Source organism: Cydia fagiglandana, chromosome 5 (assembly GCF_963556715.1).
Source record: "Cydia fagiglandana chromosome 5, ilCydFagi1.1, whole genome shotgun sequence".
Taxonomy (NCBI): domain Eukaryota; kingdom Metazoa; phylum Arthropoda; class Insecta; order Lepidoptera; family Tortricidae; genus Cydia; species Cydia fagiglandana.
In genome coordinates, this window is record NC_085936.1 from 16,737,791 (window position 1) to 16,765,421 (window position 27,631).

Sequence of the window (27,631 nt, forward strand, 5' to 3'; positions counted from 1 at the left end):
TGACGTTTAAAATGACACTTGCACTGCGTGGGATATCAAAACCGCTGCAGTTACGGTCTGTCTTTACCTACTGTTTCTTATCAATGCAGTGAAACGTTGGCCAGGCGCTGTTTCGACAACTAAAGATCTTGAATCAAGATAGTTTATACAATAATTACCCTCATGTTTTGTTTAGTTTGCATATCGCACACTAGATGGCACTGTACCGGGTCCTGAAAATGCCGAATCGCGCTATAAAGACCCTTATAGTAACAGCACCAGTCATGGGACATTTAAGAGGAAATTTGGAGTATTTATGATATTTCCCTGATACATGTAAATGGTCTACCGCTTAGCGTGTTAAAAGATGAAACTCCTATCCGTCTTTCATGTTTTAGGCGTGTTGTATCAAAGATACTGCATTGAGTTTCCACACACTTAACAAATTAAAACTATGTCTTTTTTCTCCAGTCATGGACAACAAAGCTCCAGTAATGGGCCCCCGGTAATGGACGTGGATCCAGTAATGGGCCCCCTGTAATGGACATTGCTCTATCAGTATAAAATATTGAAATGGGGAATAAGTTATGGCAAAAAAATCAATTTTTGGTATAAGCTTTTATCGCTGAATGTATTTTTCTTTCCACAGCCAATTATTATTGTATTAGATCGATCGAGACAATTCTAATATACCCAAACACAATTAGTTAGGGTTTATTGCGATAAAGTTCACATGGCCACCTTCTGTCTCCATCATCAGATCAGGTCCATGTTATCATAATATTGCATTATCATCCGATTTGCATACTTAATTACGTACTTACACAAAATTTAAACAGAATCGGAAATCGAAAAGTGGCTTAAATTCAGCTACCAAGATTTGACCCACACTAACTAACAGGGCAAGTTAAATAAAAGTTTGGAAAACGATATTAATTTATCTGAAGTCCGAGAATACCTCCTGATTGACGTATTTTGTAACTACATTTTACTTCTGTATTGTTTAAACATGAAATTATGCCATGGCAAGCATCATTATGTAAATTGTCCCATCATAGGAGGTATGCAGTTTTACAGCTCCTATAATGGGATTGGGCCAAATACTACTATTTTTTTTACATCTGTGGAGTCACAACATAGTGTGTTGTATACCTTATCTCATGGTAAATGCAATTAACAAAACACATTCTAGTTTTCATCAAGTATTAATTAATTAAAATTTAATAAATTAACTCACCTCTCTTAGCGAAGTTGTTAAGAATTCGTAGTGGTATTTTTTTGCAGTGACACGGCAACTTTTGGGTTGACGCACATTTCTTAAAAAATAACCGAATTTAATAAAAATTGAAACATAAACAGCTCTAGGACTCTTTATTTATGATAAAAATATGTCCAGTGTTTATAAACTACTTTTAGATACTTATTTTAGAGGAATTGTGGTTTTTTGTCCCATTACTGGTTCCACGTCCATTATAGGGTCCACTACTATAGTAGGCTCGTCAATTTTTTGTTTGCAGTTCACATGCTAGATAGCGCTGTTATGTGCAGTGTACCTACTGGAAATCCTGGATCGAGCTTTCAATATTTTCTTTGATATAGATAATGATATAATTGTTTAGTTTACGATATGCACGAATCGCTATTAATATTTTACCTAAAATACAAGGAAACAATGCACAAGCAGTGAAAAACCTTCATCGCCAAAGAGAAAGAAACTTTATTGTCAAAGTCACAAGGTATAATTTACTCTTCATCTTCGCAGTCCTGGACCATGTCACTGGGCGGGCCGGGGTTCGGGGGCGGGCCCCAGTTCAAGAAAATGCTGTCAGTCAGAATCATCACCGCGAACGAGATCAGAAACCTGGAAATATTTAAAACTATTGCAGGCGCTTTCAATTCGTTGGTCTCGTCCTAGGGATCCTACCCTACCCTAGACGAGACCAACTCCTACTCGCTACTACTACTACCTAGTAGGGTAGGGTAGAGTACTACCCTACCCTGGGTTCGTACTAAGGTAGGGTAGGTACCCTACGGTAATATCATGAACGAATTAAACAAAAAGACAGCGTCTATTCGCTAGGTGCTGCTCTCATTTTGTCCGCCTTCTACGTTATCGCTCCTCTACACGATGGGCCAGCGCCGGCCACTCCAAGGGACGTAGCCATGCGGTAGAATGAGATAGCAATATCACTTGCTCCCTTTAACGCATAAATACGTCCCTTGGATTGGCCGGCGCTGGGCCATCCTGTAGAGGAGTCATTAACCTTTTGGACGCCAATGACTGATATACCGACACCGCAGGACCAACGCCAAAGACGGATTAATCCGTCACAGACCACAGAGCAACATAGACTTACGTGCATATACATAAAGTTCAATTTCCAGTTGACCAGAGGTCTAAGCGCCGAGCAAAATGGATAAAACCGGACCTTTCTTCAAAATATTTTAAATGATCCGCTGAAGTAGTATGATGCTATTACGCTAAAGTAGATGGCTTTCGCCTCTGTCACCCGACAGTATTTCCTTGAACCCATAAGAATATAGTTGAGGAATAAACAATTTAACAGCTAACTATACAAACTTTTACATTGGTGCAGAGCGGCTACCGCGAAAACCGAAATTCGCAAATTGCGGGGATCTTTCTCTTTTACTCCAACGAAGGCGTAATTAGAGTGACAGAGAAAAATCCCCGCAATTTGCAAACTTCGATTTTCGCGGTTATAGCCCAGATTTCTTACCACAGGATTCCGCCTACGAAAATTTTGTTGTAGAAGTTTTGCTTGGCGTCGTACCAGGGTTTCCACGGCCCGCACGGTATCGGTAATTCGTTCATGTGCGCGTCGCATACATCTACGAGACAAAATATAATATACCTACACAATTATTATAATTATTATTAAAATAACTTAAATAAATATAATCAAAATAATCCTTCCTTTTTTGGACCACCTTTTAATTAACCCGTTTGAGCAGTATCATACGTAATGTCCTGGACGTAAAGTTAAATTATAAGGCATTTACTCATCAGTATACTCTAGGTACTATACGTAGGCACCTGCAATTTAATTGCAATATTATAAATAATATAAATATAAATATTGGGGACATCTTACACAGATCAACCTAGCCCCAAACTAAGCAAAGCTTGTACTATGGGTGCTAGGCGACGATATACATACTTATATAGATAAATACATACTTATATACATAGAAAACACCCATGACTCAGGAACAAATATTAGTGTTAATCGCACAAATAAATGCCCTTACTGGGATTCGAACCCAGGACCATCGGCTTAGCAGGCAGGGTCACTACCCACTAGGCCAGACCGGTCGTCGGCGTTATATTCTTTATAAACTACTTACCGCGCACTTTGTAAGTCCTGACTGGAGTCAAACGTGGTATAGTAACCTGTGGAACCGCAGTTACGACCCTTCGAAGGCCCAAGACCCTCGATCTCAGCATATTCGCACGTCGAAAGCACCAACGCTCCAATACGAATGAAAAAATAATGACTTATGTCAGTCATTCTTACGTAAACGAGGAATTGTTGTTATGTGCCAGTTAACTTGAAATGTAATTTGTAATTATAAGTAGGGAAGTAAAACCTCCGCATAGAACCAAGCAAGGGAGTTTCATTTCAGAATTTGAAATAAATGATGACATTGCCATACTTTTCAATTGCAAATGCCCTGCAGATTTTGCTTGGTCCGATTCTTTTCTCTTACCAAAAAGAATAGATAGTATAGAGGGGTCCTGTCATAGTAAATGTTGTAGTCACTGTAAATTTACTGCCATCTATCGACACACAACTATAACTCAAAATAAACACGTATAAAATGATCAAAAAAATTAATATATATGGATAAATGATTTTATTACTTTTATATCATTTTGACCCATGTTCATTCTAATATATATGTGTTAAAATTGTTAAATATGAAACGGTGTCGTCATGCCACCTAGCCGAGAATAGGCTAAAGGTGTGTGCGCTATCTATCCGAGAATGACTTTTTCTTGATTTCCGAGGCACTTTTTTTTCTTAGACTTTATTCATCTTATACGAAGTTACATATGTCTTTGCTCTTACTCTTCGGTTTTCATACTTTAGAAAATATTATAACTAAATTAGTTACCTACCTATGACAAAATACACCTGAAAAAATTAAAAAAAATCTGACGCATAAACAAAAATACTTTTTTTTGTTCCCGGCGTTGTCCGAAATTCAGAATACGATGATAATAGAACAACGCCTAAGTATCTTATAATATATTATTCATAGCAAAAAATAAAAATCTCAGCCCCGTAACAGAGTTACGAAAACTGATAATAAAATCTTCGGAATAAAAAAAAAGGTTTTGTTAATGTTCATTGCAATAAAAACTTTACCCAATTGTAATATAAAATCTCTTGTCATGCCATAGCGTTGATATTCGGAAACTTTTACGATAAAAAACTCAGAGTTTTGCTTGAGCCACCTAATGCAAGAAGGAAAACCTGTCCTTGATTTTACATAATAAATAATTCATAATATTAGTAACTAAAGATCGTTTGCTATATCACAATCGTCATAAAATAGGCATACTTACGCAATCCGTATAGATATTATTAGCACTTTTATGTGTAGGCTATATAAGCAGAGGTAATTTAATAATTAAGACAATGTATAGGTACCTACCAAAAGTAAATTTATATCATTAAAGAGGTCTCCAAGTTATGTCGAACATTCTAAGAAAAAATCATGCTCCCGAGTTTGACAGCTGAAGAAGATGGCGTTGCACGGCGCCAATGACTCCATGTTTTGTAGTAAGGTCAATGTAGCTAATTCCGTCATAGGGTCTATTCCAATATTGATTGATAGAATATTGATCTCGTAGTCTATTCGAATAACATTGATAATTTCGTCGACGAAGCTGCGACTGCTTTTAATTTCAGCAATCAAGAGCAAATGATTGAAAATATACGCTTGTGGACGGAATAGCTCCTATGTCCGAATAAGCCACATACGTAAATTTTTTGAGCACAGCTAGCTCCGTCTAAATTGGCTGTCAGATTCGAAGAAAGTATTTGTCTTAGGTTTACACGTGTTAGGGTGGTGGTGATTAGGTACGGTCAGCCAAGAAAGTGGTCTACCACTTTTCGACTCTATCATCTGATTGATAGAGTCGAAAAGTGGTAGACCAATTTCTTGGCTGACTGTACGTGGTAGGTGTTGTTATTTAATCGTCTAAACTCTAAGGCATCGCTAAATGAAACAACGGATTCAATTTTGAAAACAATATCAAATTTAATACATAAATAGGATTTATGTACTTCTACATACATGTTTTCGTCTATCATATTTACATTGAAACACATATTTTCCTAATCATTAAACTACGTTTTTCACATTTCTGTCGTAAAATTAATAATAATATAATAAGCAACTGAAAAATATAACAAAAATAATGTAGATTTTACGACATAAACATAATTATGCGAACAAAAAATTTAAACATGTACAAAATAATTTATACATAACTTTGGGGCATGTTGGTACTAAATTATGTAGTACCCAGCAGTCCCTACACTAACAATGCATTACCGTGGTCTAATATTAAAATATATTATCTATTACTTGCTAAGTACCCCTTGTGGTTGACAAATGGGCTATTGCAACTAACTACTCGCTCTTACTTAATCATTTTCATTTCTAAAATTATTAAATTTCGATGCATATCGAGCGGACGGGTTACTATTGTGTCGCATAAATTATGCTATCTTAATAAACACAGTGTTTGCCATAATTACCATTTGTTCTAAAGGTGGAGACAAGCGACCGAGACAGAAGACCGCGACCGGAGACCGCGACCATCACTTGACCATAGGCAACACATAAGCGACAGTTCGCAAGGAGACAGAGACCTCTCGCGTCTCTGTCGCTTGTCTCTGTCTCGCCGCGAACTGTCGCTTATATGTTGCCTATGGTCAAGTGATGGTCGCGGTCTCCGGTCCCGGTCTCCTGTCTCGGTCGCTTGTCTCTGTCGCGGCGCGAACCTCCACCTTTAGTTGTGAGCTATTGTAGTTAAATGCTGTTAGTAATCTCCATTCAAATCACTAACCACAAACAAGGGAAATATACTAAAGGTGCATCCACACCGTAGTTGCTTTTTGTAGAACAAGTTTCCAAAGTGTAGGTACCTGCTACATACCTACTATAACGCCATTGAGGCCCCCCCCACATCTAGCGTCTTTCGAGCGTCGGGGTCTACAACTGTATGACCGCGCTCGACGCAACGTCGACGCAACTGCGCAGCGACGTCATTTTCCATAGCGCTGACCAGACGCCGACAGACGCCGACGCTCGAAAGACGCTAGATGTGGGGGGGCCCTTGAATCGACAGAGAATTAGTGTAATGACACTGAGTTATAATTATAGTTTGTCAAAAGGACTGTCTCATTTCAATCATAGACATAGAGAATCACACTATCTTTGTCTTACACTAGTACTAGCACCCAAAAGAAAAGGATGAGTATAAGTTTTCCTGGTTCTTACTGACAGACAAATTGGTTTGACCAACCATAGGTACCCATTTTACTTACCTAGTACAAAATAGCAGCATTTATTATTTACTTATCTCGATTAAATTTTTGGGATTTGTGGTAATCCAATGAAACACGATTCGTTTTCTGTGAAAGGCTGACAAAATGATAACTATGGCAAACGGAAGATGTCAAAAATAATTACATTTTAAATAAGCAGGTAAGACATCAGGCGGGCCGTATGCTTGTTTGCCACCGATATGGTATAAAAAAAAAGCAGGTGCCGCCGATTGCTAATAATTTTCAAATTATATACCAACTGTCAAATCACACCAGGTGCATACCTAATATATAGACGTGTGCACGCCATCCGGTTATTAACCGGTTTTTCTTTACAATTAAAAACCGGTTTACATTCCCTAGTACGCAGCACATCTCGTGTGTATTTGCCATAAAGGCGATGGTTTCCCATTCAAAAACACATTTTACTGTCTGACCAATTGATTTGCTGGTAATTTGGTAAACTTCGTTTTTCAATATTTTTTAATGTTTGAAACAACAAACCAAAGTCACCTGAGTGTTTGATCTTTGAAGAAACCATAAATCTGCTATAACTGCCTTTTGAGGAAGAAATTCGTCACAGTAATGGCAAATATTACGTACCGTGATAAAAGAAAATATGTCTGCGGTTTTATTACAGAACTTCATATAAAATCTAGGCATGTGGTTGTAATTAGTCACAGACATTTTCTTCGCAAGACAGCAAAAAAGTTAAATAGGGTTTGTTATTTTTTTTTCTTTGACAGTTCCGTAAACCCGTAGACCCTGTCTCTGCATGGTGTCGACATTTCCATTACGATTTATTCTATTTTCAAACAGCCAACAAGACAAACATACGTTTCTTATACAGTCAAACACTGTTTCATATAAAAATGTGCATTATCCTAGCAAGTTCACTAATCTAAGTTAAAGTTGTCAAACCCTTTACTCAGGTCGACAGTGAAGTACCTTTAGCAAAATATTCTCAATGCATTACAATTTTCATCTGTTGATTTTTATATTTACAGAATATTTAATCAAATGTCCACATATGTAACACCACGTTTAGTAAATTTGCCTTTTTAGTAAGTATATTTCGGTTCTATAATTCCATTTGTATGTATTTAGAACATGCACGCAGTTGATAGGTACTATCTGAACAAAAATGATCTTACTAACATTACATCAATGTCTTTAGTCAAAGTTTATGCATACTAGGCCAAAATACACTCAAGCCATTTTAAAAATAATGCAAATACACTATATTTTATACTAAACTCTGACTAAAAATACATCAGTTTAACCTAAATGGAGTTCATAATTTCACATTAACGCTATGCCTTAACGGAACAGACTTTTATTTCGGTCTTAAATAATTGACCATCTGGATTGACATACCCCGTCTCGTTGCGGTAATTCATACATTATATGCTTCAACAACCAGGAGATATATTAACTAACATCCTTAACTAAATCATGAGAGACCTCCAAAGAGTCATCATTCGTCTAATGCTGCTTTACACTCCCGCCGAGCAAAATGTTAGCGACTTTTTTGTATTCAAAACTCGTATTCGCTCGGCATTAGTGTAAACGCGAATTATCAATTAATGCCTAAAATTTAGGTACGTCATCTATACACATTAGGATTTTTCTAAATGGCTCAAGATTACGTATTTTATATTTGGCAGATTACTAATTCCCAACACCTACGTTAAAATCGATGTCGAACATCCGCAAACCACTCATAGTAACTGATTGACTTTTAGTCACAATTAATATAACTAATCCATAACTACAAGATAGAAATAATATAGAATTGTTCACCTCCCGGTGATTCAAATGCGAGCTCTTTTTGTACATTATATTTCTAAAAGCAACCCGAAAATAACGAAGTTTTAGACACAAACGAACAAGGTATATATAGCACCAATATCAGCTGCAAATATACATAGTTAAGTATAGAAGCAGTGAATATATGTAATTATAATGTAAAAATAAAATAACTTGCATAACCGAATTGATAAATGGGCGAAGTGAAACGAACTTGTTTTAAAATATACATAAAAATGGACGCCAAAGTACAAGAATTGACCTTACTTGATACACATACTAAATTGAACACTTATTGGCTACATCTATCACAAATAGTCCATTGAGGTAATTCGCAGAATGAACTTTTTTGTTTTTGTAGAGATTATATGCTAACACTCGATATAGCTAAAATAATGAGTAAATCCTGTACTTAGATGACGAAATTAATATCTGGGACTAGAGATCTGACTAAAACGGGTTTGGTTTGTGCGTCAACGTTTCTGTGAGCACTTTGTTTTATGATTTGTTTTATTTCTTAAACGCGATGCTATTAAACTTTGTTAAATCCCTAACATTTCATGTCAATAGGCACAATTATCGGAGCAATAATTATCTCATACCACCGTACCAATAAAATTTGTGCATGTCTATATAAAAATGCAATAGAAGTACTTATAACCATAATGCCTGCGGAAACTCACTGAAAAAACTATTTATTGTAATCGTAATAATAGATTTCGGTCTATATTTGGCGTCAAGTATGTTGAGCAATATTTGTAAATATTTTTGGTAGGTACGTTATGGCTCAGAGGTACAGCTTCTTAGTAAATAATAAATAACACAAATAATATGGCGTATTACAAATAATTACAATCTAATTGGTGCCACTTCTTGCAGAAAACATTTATGTATACACAATATACATTGGTACGCTTTACACTAGAATTTAATAGTTGTACAATATTGTAAAGGAGAATTTATTACAAAGAATCATGCAGATTTAATTATGGAATCAATCAGTAATATATATCTTTAATATTGGTTCTATACCTACATCTACAAATTTTGGCCCACAAAACAAATCATCACAGATGCAAAAATATCAGCATCTTAATTTTGAGGCAATATTTTATTCGACATGCAACCAAAATTTACAGGCATATAATGTTAAACCAATAATCCTATTTATAAGACTGAGTTACAGCTATGGTTACGGACAGACATCGCGACATAAGTACTTAGGTAAACGGCATTGTCGCAAAAGACATTTTCTACATCCGAAATAAATTCAGACACACTTACCCGTTCTTCAGAGGTACTTGAATATATCAATAGACCATAATTTAGGTGTTAGGAGGGGACAGTGAGGCGACGTTACTATAACGATGAGAAATCAACTCGGCATATACAGGTCAATTCGAATGTGCACTGACATCAAACCGATATTAGAATGATATTGTAATCGTATCAGTTAGCCGTCATTAGCGCGTTCATATACAGGATTTAGTCGACGAGTGAGACGGTTCTAATATCGGTTTTATGTCATGTCAGTGCACGTTCGGATTGGTCTGATTGTCCACTACACGCTACGCGAGGTCGAAAATTCTTAACTAACTTCGTCCAAAATATCACTCGAAATTTAACATTATGTCGCACCTTCAGATTGTTTTTGTCACTAACAGGTTTTGTTTAAGAACACTGGTTTCAGTCTCTAGAGTAGGTCTCCTGATGCGCGGTTCATTTGTGATGAACATTGAATTTGGAAATGCTGACACAAAGCTCGTCACTTTAATTGACCGCTGCAGAAGTATTCCAATCCTAAAAGCGTTGCAACTACCTGAAACAAAAAAGAAACGCATATAAATTATAAATCAACAAAGATTAAACTATCAAATACAAACTATCGGCGAGTGGTCTTGCTAGACTAACGTACATTTGACTAAAGTTTCAGGGGAAACCGATATTTCACTATATCGCGCCTATGATATTTCTAGAATATTTTCCGAGCAGCAATTTACATTCTAATTAAATTCGAATAGCCAATAAAAACATCACGCCCCAGTATCGTAGTAATCTCGAAGTAATTCTCACTCAGGCTACATACATCTATGAAAAGCGTAAGTTGTACGAAAAGAGTTGCGGATAAGTCTTTTTGGTATGGAATTTTGGGATTATCAGCATTTCTCGTTCGGGCAGAGTTTCTGCTGAGTTCGTGGAGTGTAAATCGTAACCTGCCCGCCTGGGCGTCGCCGCCGCCGGTCGCCCGCCCCGCGCCCGCAGGTGACGACCGCCAGTGCTGCCCTATTCGATATTTTCACAAGATTTCCCGAACTTGGGAATTATTGAATTTGCTTAGAGCAAGTTTTTAGTGGATCGTAAAGTAGTTTTCGTATTTTGTAAAATGAAATCAGGTATTTATAGGGTTTTGTCAGAACTAATCTGGTTTGCATGACTTAAGTCTTAGTTAGATTTATATGCTATTAAAATAATTTAATTTAGGAAATGGTTTGCTTGGTACTAAATAATTTTATTTTATTTACCTACTCAGTTGCTTTGTCGACATTATCTTTATTTGGTACATACTTATGATTTTTATAGGATTTGCTCGACATGTCAAAGTGACCGTGTTAATGATATTTTTAATGTGTATGTGAAGATTTGTTATTAAAATGTGTGTTCGTTAACTAAATAACTTAATACATAAGAACCAGTCTTGGGATTCCAGTCTCGCCCCGCTCGTCAGTCACCTATTTGAAAACCTAGCTTCGATTGTCACAAGAATTAAACATTATTTAACATTATGCTACACGCTCTGAAACTGCAGCAATCGTGCCACCCCTATCGACACACTCGCCTCCCGCAGCCCTACAAGCATCCGCGATAAATCTGTCGCATATTCTGCGACGTATAGTGCCACAAACTTATCGTTTTCCGCCGGCCAACACCGAAACCAACTTCGTCGCGTACCAACTTTGTCCCGCACCGCTTTTTTCGCTAGAATAAATAACTTTGTTTCATTATAACTTTCTCGGTGAGTCATTGGTCAGAATAAGCGTTCCTGAGACGATTCCTATATGTGGTGCAGATAATTGGCATGAGAGGCCAGAAATAACGCCGGCATTAATAAGGGGAACTAGACAGACTTTGCACGGTTCAGGATTCTTGATACTTAAAGCAACAAAGTTGCTTAACGATGATGATGTATGAATTAAGCTAATTTTAGCAGAGGTGTCCGTAATTTGGCAACCAACAAAATGCACAGGTGCATTGGTAGAAAAGGCCCTTTTAACAGTTTTAACTCTGTTACAATATCTAGGTACCTCGAGAATAGGTGCAGAGGGGCTACCGCGAAAACCGTTTTTCGCAAATTGCGGGGATCTTTCTCTTTTAGTCCAATGAAGGCGTAATTAGAGTGACAGAGAAAAATGCCCGCAATTTGCGAACTTCGATTTTCGCGGTTATAGCCCAGGCACTTGTTCTGACGAGAACACCTGCCGTATCAGTTCAAACTAGAGATTTTAGAGCAAAATATGAATAAAAAACCCTTCCTTCGATTAAAATCTACACTATTGTTGGTTAATATACTTAAAATTAAAACTATACCATTATTATTATTAATCGGTTTCCACTTCGTAGGCTTGTAAAAGGATTACCAAAATACAGTTAGTTACTCCACTACTACTGTTCGAACAATAATCGAAAACCAAAGCTATTTCACTCGATTTTCCGACTCTCCTTTGTTCATTGAGTGTTTTATTGTCTGAAACGACCAGTTTGTATATTTATCTGTTTTATTGCTAGGTTATCTTAATCGTGCTAGTCCCGACCCAATTCTATTGCGAGCTTTATTGCTGTCTACCGAACGCACGTCTACGTCTTTGTGTCAAGCGCGTCCTTGTATTTTATAACATTAAATAATCGTCGATTCTATGGTCGTCTTCAGATATATTGGAGCGGCCGAGGTGTTCACAAATATCTGAACAAATTGCTGCCTCTATTATGTACACATTAAAATGCTAGTTCACATATTTTGAGCACCTTGGCCGTTACGATATATCTGATGGCAACTGTAGGTTTATAAGCCAGTGACAGTAAGTTCATCAGTAGATATTAAATAAAGTAAACACAGCGACGCTTCTTGTGACTTATATTTTTGTTATTCATTGAGTGATAACTGTGACGTATATATATTAGTTTCGGATAAAATAGGCACCGCGAGTGTCCATTTTAGTTCGTATAGACCTCCTGGTTATGAATAAGTTCCTCCTGAATAAGATTTTTTTTTCTACTTATTCCTTACCCCATGTTACGTCCATGTAAAGGCGTCCCTATACTTAGCTGGCCAGACATTGATATACGCCCTGCGGATCCTAGTGACTTGGCACAGTTTTAACCCACCGACAGCCGCTAACTTACGACCGCCTATTAGCATCTCGGCAATTGTAAACGTCCTCGATTCCACAAAAACATTTCCGATTTTTACGCGGCGCGATAATAAATCGAGTTTCGGATGTCACGGGTTATAAAACATAGGCGTCGTTGAGTATCGAGAGAATCCGGTAGGCGGTGAGAGCGTGAATATATTCAGTCTGGGGACGGATGACCTCCTAACTACGAGTTATTTAGGGCGCACTTCCTTTAGAGTGATCGGGACTATTCGCGACTCGGTGTCTCCGAAATGAGATCTTGTTTGCGTATTAAGAAAAAAAGTGGATCTTACATGTAGGTACGTTTGCATTAAGAATAGTTCTTTTACAGAACTGTTTTATTAATTCTCAATTATCCGATAAAACTTACAGGATAGAAGACGTTATTGATAACGTTCTTTCTAAATTGAGTTAAACGCTACATTTTTAAACTAAATACTATTTGAAAATGACATTTAGGCGCACGCAAAATAAGAACAAACAAGTTTTAATATTTACTTAATATAAGTTTCTACAAATAAATGGACAAATCTGCGATAATCTTTTCATAGCGGGTAAATTTCCATGGCGCTAACATATTTGTGGGTGACAAAATCATTTGCATTCCTGAGATGAAAGATCGAGATGCCCCGTCAGATTTATCGCATAGTTTCTCTATACGTTTCGTCATCAAATGCCATTCGGATGGCAGTTGCGCATTTTTCGTCAAGTTGCAGACTATTTAATTGGTTCCGCATAAAATACCTACCTTCGAAATATTTTGTTGGTTGTTTCTGGCACATTTGAAATTGACCATTTATTTTATCTACAAAACATTTTTAGGAAAATAATTGTAAATTGAATTTCTTAAACAAATCTATCATTTGGTTTTTAGGGGGAATATTTGGTAATTTATTTACGGTTTTCCTGTGTTTCGTTTATAAGTTTCAAAATCTGGTGTCACGGTTAACGTAAGTAGGCCCCTATTACATAGAATTTCTAAACTTGTCAAAATTATAAATAATTTACTTCAACACTGATTGAGAGTTGTGAATTCTGGAACACTGGAACTCACTATTAAAAAGTTGCTAATGTATATTAGTTAATATACCATAATCGCTGGGGTGGTTAGAGTAGGTAGCGCTACCTCGTTTCACGCAAAATAGGTACAATGGTTGACGATTTGCGGAAAATGCCCGGAAGCACTAACTAACTAACAATTAATATACCAACATTCAACTATTAAGTTCCTTTATAAGTATTGCTAACAGATAATTATTATGGATTAAAAATTTTCATTAACAAAAATTACGAAATACAAAAAAACTTTAACCAGTTTTATCCAGTTACATGGATTACCGTAACCAAAGACATATGTAACTTCGTATAAGATGAATAAGGAAAAAACGTGCCTCGGAAATCAAGCAAAAGTCATTCTCGGATAGATGGCGCACACACCTTTAGCCTATTCTCGGCTAGATGGCGTGACGACACCGTTTCATATTTAACAATTTTAACACAGATATCAGTGAATGAACATGGGTCAAAATGATATAAAAATAATAAAATTATTTATCCATCTATATTCATTTTTTTAATAATTTTATACGTGTTTATTTTGAGTTTTAGTCGTGTGTCGATAGATGGCAGTAAATTTACAGTGACTACAAAATTTACTATGACAGGACTCCTCTATACTATCTATTCTACTTATACACCAAATTGACATCTCACTCGGCTGCCCAAAGATTCCACGCTCTCTGGCCACAAACCTTTGTCTCGACTCGTACATAGATGCCACCTGTTGCCGGGGGCGGGGCGCCGGCACGCCCAACGCCCCGCCACGTGGGCCTAGGAACTTTCAAGCGACCTAATTTTCAGGAATAATTACCAAGCCTTACATGTGTGATCGTGAATGTACTGTTTACTTACTTAATTATGTAAGTCCCGCCCGCGCCCGGCGTATACTAGGAACTTTCGACAGACCTAATTTTCAGGAATCTAGGGCGTAAGCCGTAATGTGTAGTTTTGAAGGGGCTTAACACTTAACAGTTTAGTTGTTACAGGCCGCGCTGTAATCAACGGTTTTTTAACAAGACAACTCGTATAAATGATTTATCATTTGCGATGTCTGATGTAATTTCCATACACTCATTCATTAGTACATTATTTTGATGCAAATCATTTTATCATTTCATATATCATATTCCAAAAAAAATGGTCAGTCTTCTACCTAATATAAGAGCGGTGTAAGTGATTAAATCAAGTTTTCGAGTGTGCATGGTAATTATGTAGGACTGTTGATCACTTAACCTTTCAAATACAACTAAAAAAAAACGATTGCGAACTACAATACGTGTAAGGGCGGTTTCAGACTAGAGTATTTTTACGCGCGGTTGTTTCGGCAAACAATTGTATACGCGCGCTACATTTCTCGCTTCTAAAATCTGGACGCTCGTATAATACGAGCTTACACCCGCGTATGCTCGAGCTTATTAGCGCGACAACGCTCGTATGAATGGCACACGCGTGGGAAAAGACGAGCGTATATGATCCTACGCGCGCTTCTCAAATCGCTATTCTGAAACCACACTAAGTTACGCTACACGAAATTCCTTCTATTTGTGGACGGACTTAAAAATAAAAAGTGGAAGTACTGTGAAAAGTACTTTGCCCTAGTCCTTAGTTTAAGCTTAGTGCCACTTTACGGCTTTTAGGACCTAAAACTGAGCGCCAAACTCCAAACTAATCTAACATAATGCCTTTCATAAGCGGGTTTTGTGAATCCCGTAGCAAAATCATAAAAAGACCCCGGCCACGTACATAATCCAATTTGTGGATCGCGGCCGAAGAATGCTAAGCGACTACATAATTATATACACCCCTTAAAAGTTGGACATTTTTTAAGGGAGAAATTTCGGTTTCATGTTGCGGAAAGAATGAGACGTAGAATAAATTTTGATAGTTTAAGGGTTAGGGAGAGGATGGCGATTTCGCATTTCGTTAAAATGGGGATACTTACTAACAACTTTTGTTTCGGATAATGTCAGTTGTATACTATCGTAGATTGGAGTGAGTGTAACAAAAATGGGGCTAGTTTTAACAATGTTTTTATTTTAATTGAAGTAACAATAATACTCGGTTTTAGAAACCTGCTCTTTGCATTAACATTTAACACGATTTCAATACATTTTGCGATACCGGGCATGATCTTTCTAATAGGAAATTCATAATAAATAAGCAACTTACTCAAATCGCGGCTCGCGAAATAGTTTGTATTTCAAATTATTGATACAAAAAGACAGTAATAGATTACCCATTCCTCTCAGATATACTTCCCATATGAGAGCTTTCTACATGTCATAAATATTTTACTACATGTGCAGGAAAACCTATTGAAAATATAATGTTCAGCAAATTAAGCGCAGCACACAAACGTGAACTAAAACGGCCTTTACCTAAAGTCTAATATTGAAACAAGCAATTTCCAATCCACTTGAAAAATCTCTACAACTAACAACCAGGACACGTAATACAAAATAATATAAAGGCGACACGACAGCCATAACCATGTCGGGGCTCATTTAAATAAGTGATCAAACTGACGCGAACTCCTCAAACAATAATGTAAAGACTTATTGGTTATGCCGCGCTCATCGGCCGTCTTATATTGGAGGCAAAAATCGAGGAACTTTTTAAATTGACAGCGTTACATTTTCCCTCGCAAAATGAGCTTCACACGATGTGTTTTAATGAGATTTTTTTGTAATTCAAAGACCTCGTGCTTAAACTGAAGTCGAGATTGCTTTGAATATTTGTAATAATAATAAGCGTAATTTTGCTGGCTTCGGCTTTGAGCGCGCCTCGTAAATTTTCGGAACATCATTGTTACTTTACGTGTACGGTTTGAGGATGACTTACGTTAGACCGGGCCGTGTCCGGGCCGGAGCTTCCGGCGCATCGTTTTCTATGAAAATCATCACGTGATCGCCTGTCATGTCATAGAAAAGTAACCTCCGGTAGCTCCGGCCCGGTCTAACGTGAGTCATCCCTTACTCTCTCTTTAGAGAGACAAATATTACTTACTTATTTAATGGCGCAGCGATCCAAAATAGCCTTGGCTTTGGACACGACAGATAATAAGTGTAATTTAACTATCATTATGGTCCGCTCTATTACAGCTTTCTTGCGTTAATAAATATATATATATATATAAATTAAATAGGTAGAACAAGACAGAGAAACAAGAACTTATTGCATACAAAGTATTTCCATTTTTGTATTTGCTCGAACGCGAATGAGAAGACATCGTGAGGCACTACATAATAAGGTAACTAATAACTCGTTTATTTAAAGGTTAGATTTTATCAACCTTATTATATGCTTAAATATTAAGATTAGTCGAAAAAAAACCCGAAAAAGGAACACCATAATTTAATAAGATAACAAGTAAACGCCCTTCAACTTCGACATGGAAAAAAAACTCAACACCGCTATAAAAATTCAGTAATAAATGTTTAATTCATTACTCATCAGAGAGGCCATGCGGCAAATATTTAAAATACTCATTCGGTGCCTCCTCGCGCGCTGAAAAGAGAGCAAAGGCGCTTTTTATTAGGAAAGAATAAAGGCGGAGTGGGGAATAATGAATAATGAATAAATTCCGCGTAAGGAGGCCCTTAACGCAATTGAAAACTTTTAACAAGTGCTGAGAAATCGTGTGTTAAGGTGCGACCAGTAATTACGAAGGGCGGAATACAGGATGAGTTGGTAAACGGTGGAAGTTCGAGGGGTGCTTTATGAAAATGAAGCTGCTAATAAAATCTTACTGAGAGCGATGACTTGATTTTAAAATGGTGTATCTTTAACTGGGCGTGTGTTCAAAATCCTTATTGAAAGTATTTCTAGTTTTTATTTATTTGTAGAAAATATGTTGGCTGTCGGAAAGAACATTAGCGACCACAGATTATAAGCTTTATAAAATTGGACGTTCTTGTTTAATAGTGAGAGCGTTAAGGTACTGACTATAACGTTATTGGATCTAATTTCAATACGTTGGCGTAAGAGAACAGAGCCTATGAAATCCCAAAATTTGGAAACTATCTATACCTACTAGATACATAATTTTTAGATAGTTAAAGTTAAATAGCCTGTTAATGGAAGGCAAAATCACGTTTCGTTAAAAAAGAACAAGCAAATTATTCCCACCATTAACTTCACGGCGCCGTCCAAAATTTATAAAAATTAACAAGAAAATAGCACCGCACCCACCGTCTGCTAAAGACATTCTTTTTTAACCCTAAAAAACAAGTCATTACTGGAGGGAGTAATCTAGCGTTGTGCTTTCGCATTTTTTCGTGAGATTCCATTATTTCTCGATCGGTCTCGAACCGCCCGAGCTAAAAATGAATGAATGAGTGAACGAGTGAATGGGAATGATATGATTAATTACCGGGGGCCCTCATTAGCGCGCAAATAGGTCCGTTCATTGGTGAAATTGAATCACGAGCTCGCGGACCACGTTCAATCACAATCTAATTATAAATAATGTGAATTGAAGAATGAACGGGGATTTTATTTTAAAGTTTTGCTCGCCAATTTTATACCGTTTTGTTTATTGAATGAATGGTTTTCGTAAAGGTAGTGAATACGTGTTTTTTTGTATGCTAAAATAGATTTGTTTATTTCTATTAACATTTTCGTTTTGACCTAGGTATGAAGGATGACCAGGCATGTATTAAATCACAATTCAAAAATATTTTTTTATTTGTACTGAAGTAAGATTATTTAAAAATATCCAGCGAAAAATTGAAATCCCAACCTAAATTTTAGATTGTTTTCCATATCTTTATTAGCATGAATAATACAATTAAATCACAATTTACATTTGTTTTACCACTGCTTTACTAAAAAAAACTGGTTGCCAAATTATTCACGAGACAATATCACACGCCAGTAACCGGCGGCGCCGCGCCGTGCGTACATTTTTTCCCACTATATCTTTTCATAAATAAAACACATATCACGTCTCATAATCCGCGTACAAAGAAACGCGAATGTGAGTGACGTAGGTACTCATCTTTTGTAATACCTAAACTCGTAAACTGGAATGAGAAGATCTCGCCATCAGATTTTAAGGTCCTGCCAATTCTGGCAGCGACTTTTCTCGGCTCATTGGCTTCAAAAGAATTCCTGAAAATAAAATATTCCTCGTGTCGGAGATTTTACGCGTTTCCTTTATCTTTGCTAAGAGCCTTATCTGTCAGATATGGCATACAAAGTGCCACTTGGAATGAATTTGGGAACTGAACTGACATTTAGTGTGAATGTCACACTGATGACAGTGTGGAGGTCACTTTGCCAAAAGTAGAAAGACGTTATTATTTGCATTGCACTTTCTATTGATTTTATTAGGCTGGTAATCGAATAGAAAGTTGATACTCGGTAAACAAAACAGATTTTAAGTTTTATTTTGTTTTTAAGCTATTTTTTAGATATTAGGAATTACCTATCTGAATTTGTCAAATGCGAGTTAGGTGATAAAAATTCCTATTAAATTAAGAATTTACTTTGCCTATTTTATGGTGTGCAGTACCTGCTCCGCCAACGTTTGTTGCCTAATGTCTTTGTTTCGCGCTAAAGTTTTCGCAGAAATCTCAAAGTAATAAGCAAGCCTTGGCGTCCCTAAATAGAAGAATGAGGTCGAGTTTGTGCATATTTTGTGAAACAATACAATATTTAGAACTGGTGTACGTTCGGACGGTAATAGACTCGCTTGTACTTTTGTACTTTTAAATAACGCTTAAACTTTATTTTAAAAACTGATTGCCAGGGCAGTGGTTTAACAGGGGAATCCTATGCATTCACTCATTCTTGTATTAAATTAATCTTTATCGCAGTTGCTCTCCCCCGTAGTCAGCTTTCTGTAAACTCCGTTTATAACGAAAAATCTTTGTTGTGTATTATTATTAGCTCTGAATGTAGCAACATGAGCTAACTGTAATACTGTGAAGCAAGTTGGGAGAAGCGATACCGTAGAGCAAGTTATTGGACTCTCAACCGAAGAACTTCTGTAGATTATCACTGATATTCCGGCAAATTTATTGCCAGCTATTGTTAAATGCTTAGTAACATTTTCTTGTTCCAAATACTTTGTTCTCATTTTCCGATGCAATGAGAAATACTGTATTCTTACTTCGCCTTATTCGTACTTAATCACACTAGTTGGATAAATATTAATAGGGTAGAACTTGAGATCTATTTTTGTATGTTAAACAAAAATAATAGATAGTTACCTCTGTTTGGTGTCGGTGTCCGCGATACAGGATCGAACCTGCGTCCCCTCCTGGTCCAAGCGACTACCCGGATTACAATACCCTATCTATATCACAAGCTTCCACCTAGCTTAACACTAAAGCCTACTACCACTAATACAATTGACACTTCAACAACGAGCGGTAACGGTCCACTTATTACACTAAACAATAAAATTCTAACATTAGTTAACATGACAATAGAACAAAAAATCTTGACTTTAATGCCGAAGTAACAAAAACTGAACTTAATAGGAAAATTAACTCAGATAACAACCTCTGGTAGTCAATAAGTAGGTAACTGTCCGTGTAGTCGTTTTTGGGGTTTTTAGTGGACCCAGGAGGGGGTCGCGGAGTAGGGCGTGCGGGGCGCGCCGCCGCCGGAGAGCGTGGTGGGCACGGGCGGCGCGGGCGCCGCGAACTGGCTGTCGGCCTCCGCGGCCATCGCTTGCTGCTGCTGCGGGAAGTTGAAGTCCAACGAGCCGTCCATGCTGAGCTCGTGTTTTATCACCTATGGGATAAAGTGGCGATTGGTGATGGTACTGATGGTGATCCGACTAAGTACGATAAGTTCTCATGCCAAGTGCAACGTCAAGTATGGCGATCGTTTGGGTTGTTTGGCCGGGGTATTTTTTGATAGGAATTCAGCTGCCGTTTTAATTACAAAACTTCCGTGAGACACAGACGTATTAAATATATAAAGAATGGATCACTCACGGAGTGAAACATGTCGATTGTTTTGCGACTTAAAGTGCGTAAGTGACCCGATTCTGAATATATTTAATTCAGCTGCCGATTTACACTATCTAGCGGAAGCTGAGGATATATGAGAAATGTTAGTTTAAAATCAGTTTATTTTTTGACTTAACAAAAACTTGGCAGCGACATTTAGTAATCTTGGAAGGAAAGTTAAGTAGCTATAAGAAAAGCTATTTAAATTTGTTATGTTTGAGAAATAAAAATTACATCTATTTATTTCCATAAAAAAAGTACTTAAGTCTACATACATATGTGTGCAAAATCTCTAGTGTGAGATTATGAGCGCAATCGATCGAAATCGAAAGAATCGAAGTTTACTTAGATACATTGGACGAAGAGACATAGACATACCTCATTAACATCGCAGTCAAAGCTGTGCTCCAGCGACTCGATGTTGAGGTTGAGGTCTTCGACCAGGCCCGTGTTGAGCGCGCCCATGATCTGCCCCATGACGGTGGTGGGCATGGCTGTCTGCACCATCATGCCACCGTTCATCAACGCCGCGTCCGACGTCGTTACCATCTGCGTTTGGCTGTTTTCTGTGGACAAAGACGATGTATTATATAATGAACTTAAATTTCGACAAATCATCTTGTTTTGTATACAATTTGTCAAGTCAAGGAGATATTAAAAAGTAATATTTATACTTCAAAAAAATCTACAGGCTATCGACAGAAGTGTCGGCACCATAGTCGAAAGAAATAATATTTAATTGATATCACTTTCTTTTTAATATACTTGATGTAGGTAGTGAAACAGCAATGACCATGCTCAGAATCCTAGGTGATTCAAGGATTTTACAATTTTCCTACTAACTTATAGTGAACTTCTGGATTCTGCTTAAAAATTCTAGTATTTGCTGATAATTCGTAACGGAGATTCGGGTTTCCCGCGGCAGTGATAAGAGGAACTAGCCTCTTTTAATAATAACCATTTGGCGTAATATGATTGGTTGATTGCGAACAACGTGGTGAATTACAATTTGGCTTGTCTTTTTCCTAAAACTTGGTGGTAGATAGTGAGGTCATATTTATAATTTCAACTACAACACTCAGAATCGTCAGGGCTGAAAAAAGTTCTACGGGTCTCTATTGTTTACCATAAAGTTTTAAGTCATATCAATGTATTGTTTGTCAGCATTTTGTTAGTCATGATTTGTTTGGTTCCGAAAAGCGTAACTTTTGACTTTGGATTGCCATAAAACAAACCTAATCTATAAGATAACCTTACGAAAATCCTAAATAGTTAACGGTTTCAGTTTTAGGACTAACGATAATATGACAAACAATACATTATGACTTAAAATTTAATGTGTAAAAAAGGGAAAGGGACCCCAAAATCTACACATCCATTTTTTTATTATATAGGAGGCAAACGAGCAAACGGATCACCTGATGGTAAGCGATTACCGCTGCCCGCAACACCAGAAGAGTTGCAAGCGCGTTGCCGGCCTTTAAGATGGGAGTACGCTCTTTTCTTGAATATTAGGCACAGAATAAATAATAGTACTAGGTACAGAAAACTCACTCTCTAACAAAACGCGTCTGTCACGGTCAGCACAGATATGGCCGCTAGGTGGCGACAGCGCCACGCGCGGCTTATGGCAAACCCCAAAATTGGGGTCGAACGGATGTACTATTAGCTACCTGTAGCAAATCGACGAAATCGCGGAGTGAGCCACGCCTGGATTAGGTAATGATAGTATTACCTGTATGCATAATATCAGCGGGGTCAGCCGGTGGCGGTGGCCTGACGAAGTGGTCCAGCGCGTGTGGATGCGTGGGGTGCGCGGGGTGCGCGGGGTGGCTGAACATGGATGCGCACGCGCAGCCGCCGTGCAGGTGCTGCGGGCACGAGTACGAGTAGCGGTAGCCGGTCGATGATGATGACGTCGTTGGCACGTACCTGCGGGGTTGGGGATTAGTTATAGGAGCCTGCTGAGCCTGATATTAGTTCTAGTCCGCTTTTTTTAGCATTAAAAAGAACTTCGCAGAAGTAAGCTTGTGGTTCCAAATCCGGCACTTTTAGCGGTAATAATTTGAAGTAAATTATATGTATTGACCATGCTACATTAGATAATTCAATAATTATTAACAATTAAATCAGCGATGTATGTAATGCGCGATCAGCGATGAATCCATGTATGTGATAAAAAAATAAAAATAAAATAAAATAAAGGGCCTGATAAAAACTGCACGCCTGCTTCTGTGGAGTTCTTTCTAATGCTAAAAAAAACGAGCTGTAGGAGCTAATATCAGGTGAATTTTTCGACTTCGGCTGGTGGAGTGAAAGTTTACCTGATATTAGTGTGATTGTAATAGTCTTGGTATTCGTTTCATTTACAACAGCTGGTGGTTAATAGCGAAATTTGAAAATAGAAAGTGTATTTCCATTTCTGTTACTCAAATGATTTAAAACCCGTAGAAATGGAGGAAGATATTGAAGTTCTTTGTTTTTTTCTGGCAGACCCGGGTCTGAATGGTTTTAAGGCCCGACTAGAAATATATGATCATCGTTAAGAGGGCGTTGTTAATCTCATATCAAGGTTCAGTTCAGTTAAGTATGAAAAATTTAGTTCCAATGAAATTCCGCAACATGGCGCGTGATCTTATATTACTGGTCAGGTTTTATAAATATCACGGTCGTTAATATACAATTCTTTGTAATCATTATTTCCAATATTTTTAGATAATTTTCAGAACTGATCGACCTAAAAGTTGAAACTCTTCTGTAAAAAAAATTAAAACATTAACTTGTCACTAACTAAATTCTACTTACTTGGTGCTAATAACGACCTCTAGGTATTGTTTAAGCTATAAAAACCGCTTCTACAAAGAACAGATTTCAACTCATTTTAATAGGCAAGCAACATAAAAACTACAAAACAAAATCTGTTCTCGCTCAAGCGTACTAAATTTATCTTAATCCTAGGGCATTTTAAAGTCGAAACATTCTCAAGTACAAAGAGTTACAAGTGTTCGGGATTCTGAGTTGTAATGGCTCAAGATTCACTCAATTTCAGAAACCTGTGAAGAGTAAAACTAGTGCGTCATACATTTCTTATGTTAACGTTAACCGTATATTATCCATATCGTCAACCTGTAGGTTTAATAGTAGTACTCAATATCAGGTGAATTTACGGTTCGGCGGTGTGAAAAAGTTCAACCGATATGAGCTTGTTTATAAACGAACTACCTATTTGGTGTGACGCACATTTTCACAAGTAGCTAACAATGTTTAGGTCAAAATCAAGACGTAATAGAGATGCCACAAATAACCTGTTACATATTAAACTTGAATAGCGTTACATCCAAATAGATGTGAAGCCGAGATTCCAAAATAGAACAATGGAAATTTTATTCTTTTTTTCTGTCTTAAAACTAAAGGGTACATAATAATATACTGTTGACTGAAATGAATAATACTATTGTTGACGGAAAAATATTGTTATTTTTATAAATTTTTTGATATCAACGTAATTCAAATTCCGTTAAAGATTTGGTTTGAAAACGATACAGATTTTTTTTTACAAAAACTGCACTATGGTGAAACTTTGAGTAAGTAATTTTTTGTAGGGTCAGTGTTAGTATTACCCTGAGATTGCTTCGTCACTATGCTTACGTGTTTAGGAATGGATCGGCTCCCTGCAACTTCATCGAGTCAGCCAGCGAGCCCGCCAGCTCGGCCGCCGGGGCGTACTCTTGGAAATCCGTGTTCGCGTAGTCCGTCCCGTAGTCGGTATTCGCCGCGTAATCCACCCAGTCCGGCTCCTGGGCGATGAGCGACGGAATCGGCGACAGGCGGCCGACGGACGACGCGTTGGACGACGCGCGTTGTCGGAACGTCTCCGCGTTCGCTGGCGACAGCTGGAAATTGCTGCTACGCGCAAGCGAAAAAGCGTCAAATAAATAATTTGAAGGAAAACTTTGGATAGTGTCATTGCCAGTAAGAAGACAAGTCATTTCTTGAATGTATTGTACCCACCATTTGTATGAAATGTTATGTTTGAGTATTTATATTGCACGCCTTAAGGCTAAAACGACTTGATGGATTTAATCACGTAGATTTAATATTTTTTGTATTAAATTGGGTTTTTCAGAAGCGAAGTATTGATTGCTGCTTGTCTTTTTATACTGGCGTCATTATCCAAAACTTTGTGCAAATAATCAAAATGTACAGCAGAAAAAACCTAAAAAAACCTTAACGCTAAGTCAACTGTATAACTAAATTACAGAAGAGAAAACATGCAAATCTAATGCCTAAATCGCCCTCTAACATATAAAATAAAAAGCGTAACGGTAAATGAAGCGATCACTATAAAAGGATTCAATGGTCAGCGCGGAGATATGATTATTGCTATATCAGATGACAATATAACGTTGTAAGAAATGTGCTTCGGCCGTTGCTGAGCACGGTGTTGGTAAACAGTCGAGTCTCGGAGTCCTTTGAGACTCGACTTGGAATCAAGCCAATAAAATCAATAAAACTTGAGTATTCTGTAAAGACTAGATTTTTTAGGGTTCCGTACCTCAAAAGGAAAAAACGGAACCCTTATAGGATCACTCGTGCGTCTGTCTGTCCGTCCGTCTGTCACAGCCAATTTGCTCCGAAACTACTGGACCAATTAAGTTGAAATTTCGTACACATATGTAAGTCTGTGACCCAAAAACGGATATGTAACGTCAACAAATGAATTTTAAACATAGGGGCTACTTTTGGGGGGTAAACCATAAAATTAAAAATCAAAGTTTTGCAAACTATGCCGTGTTACATATCAAACGAAAGAGCTCATTGTGAGAATCTCAAATATACTTTTTTTATAAATTTACGATAAAAATTTTAGAAGTTATTCAAGAAAATAGACAAAAAATGACCATTCCCCCCCCTCTATCTCCGAAACTACTAAGTCTAAAATTCTGAAAAAAATACACAAAATAGTCCTTTACCTAAAGATGACAGGAAAACTTATTAGAAATCTAGAGTCAAGCGTGAGTCGGATTTAAAAACAAAAATGCGGTTTAGGTTTTTTTAGGGACACAGCCGCAATGGTTTAAGTGAAACGTGATGTATTAGAGTTCTAGACAGCTATTGCAAAGGCCCTAGGCCGATATCCGCATAAGGCCGAAGACCCGAAGCGTCCCGAAGAGGCGTGCCTTTAGCTTCAAGCGTGAGTTGGACTGTAGATAAAAAAATGCGACTAGGCTGTATCTGGCACACAGCCGCAATGGTACTTGTAGTACTGATTGATTAGGTAGTAGGTTACTAGGTATTGTCACGTGTTTTAAAAAGCACTATACAGGGTGGCCAAAAAATAAACTAAGTGTATTCCCGTTGCCGACGTGCAACCCCGAAATCGCGAAGAAAAATTTGGCTGTTTCATACGTTTTGGCTGGTCCGTTTTCTATGGGAGGATACATTTTTTTTCGCGATTTCGGGTCCCATAGTAAATGTTGCTCAGTAGGTATAATCCCAAAACCTCCCTGGCTACGGGAATGTGCGTATTTTTTGGCCACCTTGTAGGTATTATCTCTCTTCGGCCTTCGCTTTTAAAACACTTGCGGAAGTTGTAGGAAGCGCGACCCGTCGGACGCTCCGAGTTTTAAGCTCTACGCGGAGCCACAGAATAAATAATAGTACTAGGTACAGAAGACTCACTCTCTAACAAAACGCGTCTGTCACGATCAGCACAGATATGGCCGCTAGGTGGCGACAGCGCCACGCGCGGCTTATGGCAAACCCCAAAATTGGGGTCGAACTGATGTACTTTTAGCTACCTGTAGCAAAGCGACGAAATCGCGGAGTGAGACACGCCTGGCGGAGCTCGGTCTTCAGTCTTCGCATTTAGACACTTGTACCATTGTTCGGCATTTAATTTCCTATCTAAGCTACTTTGCATATTTGCAGAGATATAAGCCACCACGCCAGAAAACTTCATATTACATATGTTGAAAACTTGATTGACTCATTCGGGTTTTTCAAGACGTTTCACTCACGTCACGTTACACGTACAAAAAAAAATTGTTGAAAATTGTGTGATGTACGGAACCCTTGAAACGCGAGTCCGACTCGCACTTGACCAGTTTTTTAACACAATTTTTAATACGTGTTGTGTCGTAACCGTAACAAGTGAGATTTACGCCATGTTGTTTCTTAGCGACAATTTTATTACTCCTATGCAGACTTAATGTAGAACGATTTATGAAGATTTTTGAGTTTGGCTCGACTCGGGACCTAAAGCTTTCGTCGCAAAGCCTACGCTACGCGTAGTTTCGTGAAAACAAGTCAAGTTCTTCAGACTCGTGAGACTCGACTTTTACCAACTCTAGCCGTGAACCAACGAACAAAGATCATCCAAAATAACTGTAGATTATCCTCACTATCCGATATTCGGCAATAAAAAGGTTAAATATTGGCGAAATGACGAGATCCAACGTCCACATAACTCATCATCTAATGGTCGTGCATGATTTAAAACCTTTTATCATAAAGTAGCAGAGTTGCTATAACTCAGTTTTATTGGCTTGGTCAACGCTGCCGATGGTTTTATTATAAAGTGTATGTTTCGTTGCGTGCCTCACTTTGTATCTAGCAGTAATAAAATTTCAATATTTCGAACTGGATGCCGTTTAATAAAATATGGAGTCGCGTCGAGATTTTGGCAGGGGTTGGAAAGCTTTGCCCGTGTAGGTAAATTGTTATGCTTTTCTGTCAAATTAGTATCACAACTATGTTGTTAAAGTGCATCGTGCTCTTTTATTGGCTCAAAGCCACGGCTGTTCCAGTTCCCGTCATATCTATG

At 37.7% G+C, this 27,631-nt stretch overlaps 2 protein-coding genes across 3 annotated transcripts in view; both read right to left on the minus strand.

The window, feature by feature from the left end:
- Window positions 1-1,658: 1,658 nt before the first annotated feature.
- LOC134664601 (uncharacterized) lies at window positions 1,659-3,494 on the minus strand. Its single transcript, XM_063521333.1, has 3 exons — window positions 3,346-3,494; window positions 2,718-2,829; window positions 1,659-1,840 (listed from the first exon to the last, which is right to left on the minus strand). Exons 1-3 carry the CDS (start codon window positions 3,443-3,445, stop codon window positions 1,723-1,725), a joined length of 330 nt encoding a protein of 109 aa, XP_063377403.1. The 5' UTR covers window positions 3,446-3,494; the 3' UTR covers window positions 1,659-1,722.
- A 4,099-nt stretch (window positions 3,495-7,593) lies between these two features.
- The window catches only part of LOC134664588 (forkhead box protein O), a 152,780-nt gene continuing 132,742 nt past the window's right edge, over window positions 7,594-27,631 (minus strand). The window contains exons 5-9 of one of the 2 annotated variants that reach the window (XM_063521310.1): window positions 24,454-24,708; window positions 22,541-22,737; window positions 21,184-21,371; window positions 20,056-20,584; window positions 7,594-10,191 (exon numbers count right to left, since the gene is read on the minus strand). In XM_063521310.1, the coding sequence (XP_063377380.1) occupies window positions 20,402-20,584; window positions 21,184-21,371; window positions 22,541-22,737; window positions 24,454-24,708 (823 nt within the window). In that variant the 3' untranslated portion in view covers window positions 7,594-10,191; window positions 20,056-20,401. Of the gene's footprint in view, window positions 10,192-20,055; window positions 20,585-21,183; window positions 21,372-22,540; window positions 22,738-24,453; window positions 24,712-27,631 lie in introns of both variants that reach the window. The other variant, XM_063521309.1, reaches the window with a different exon arrangement.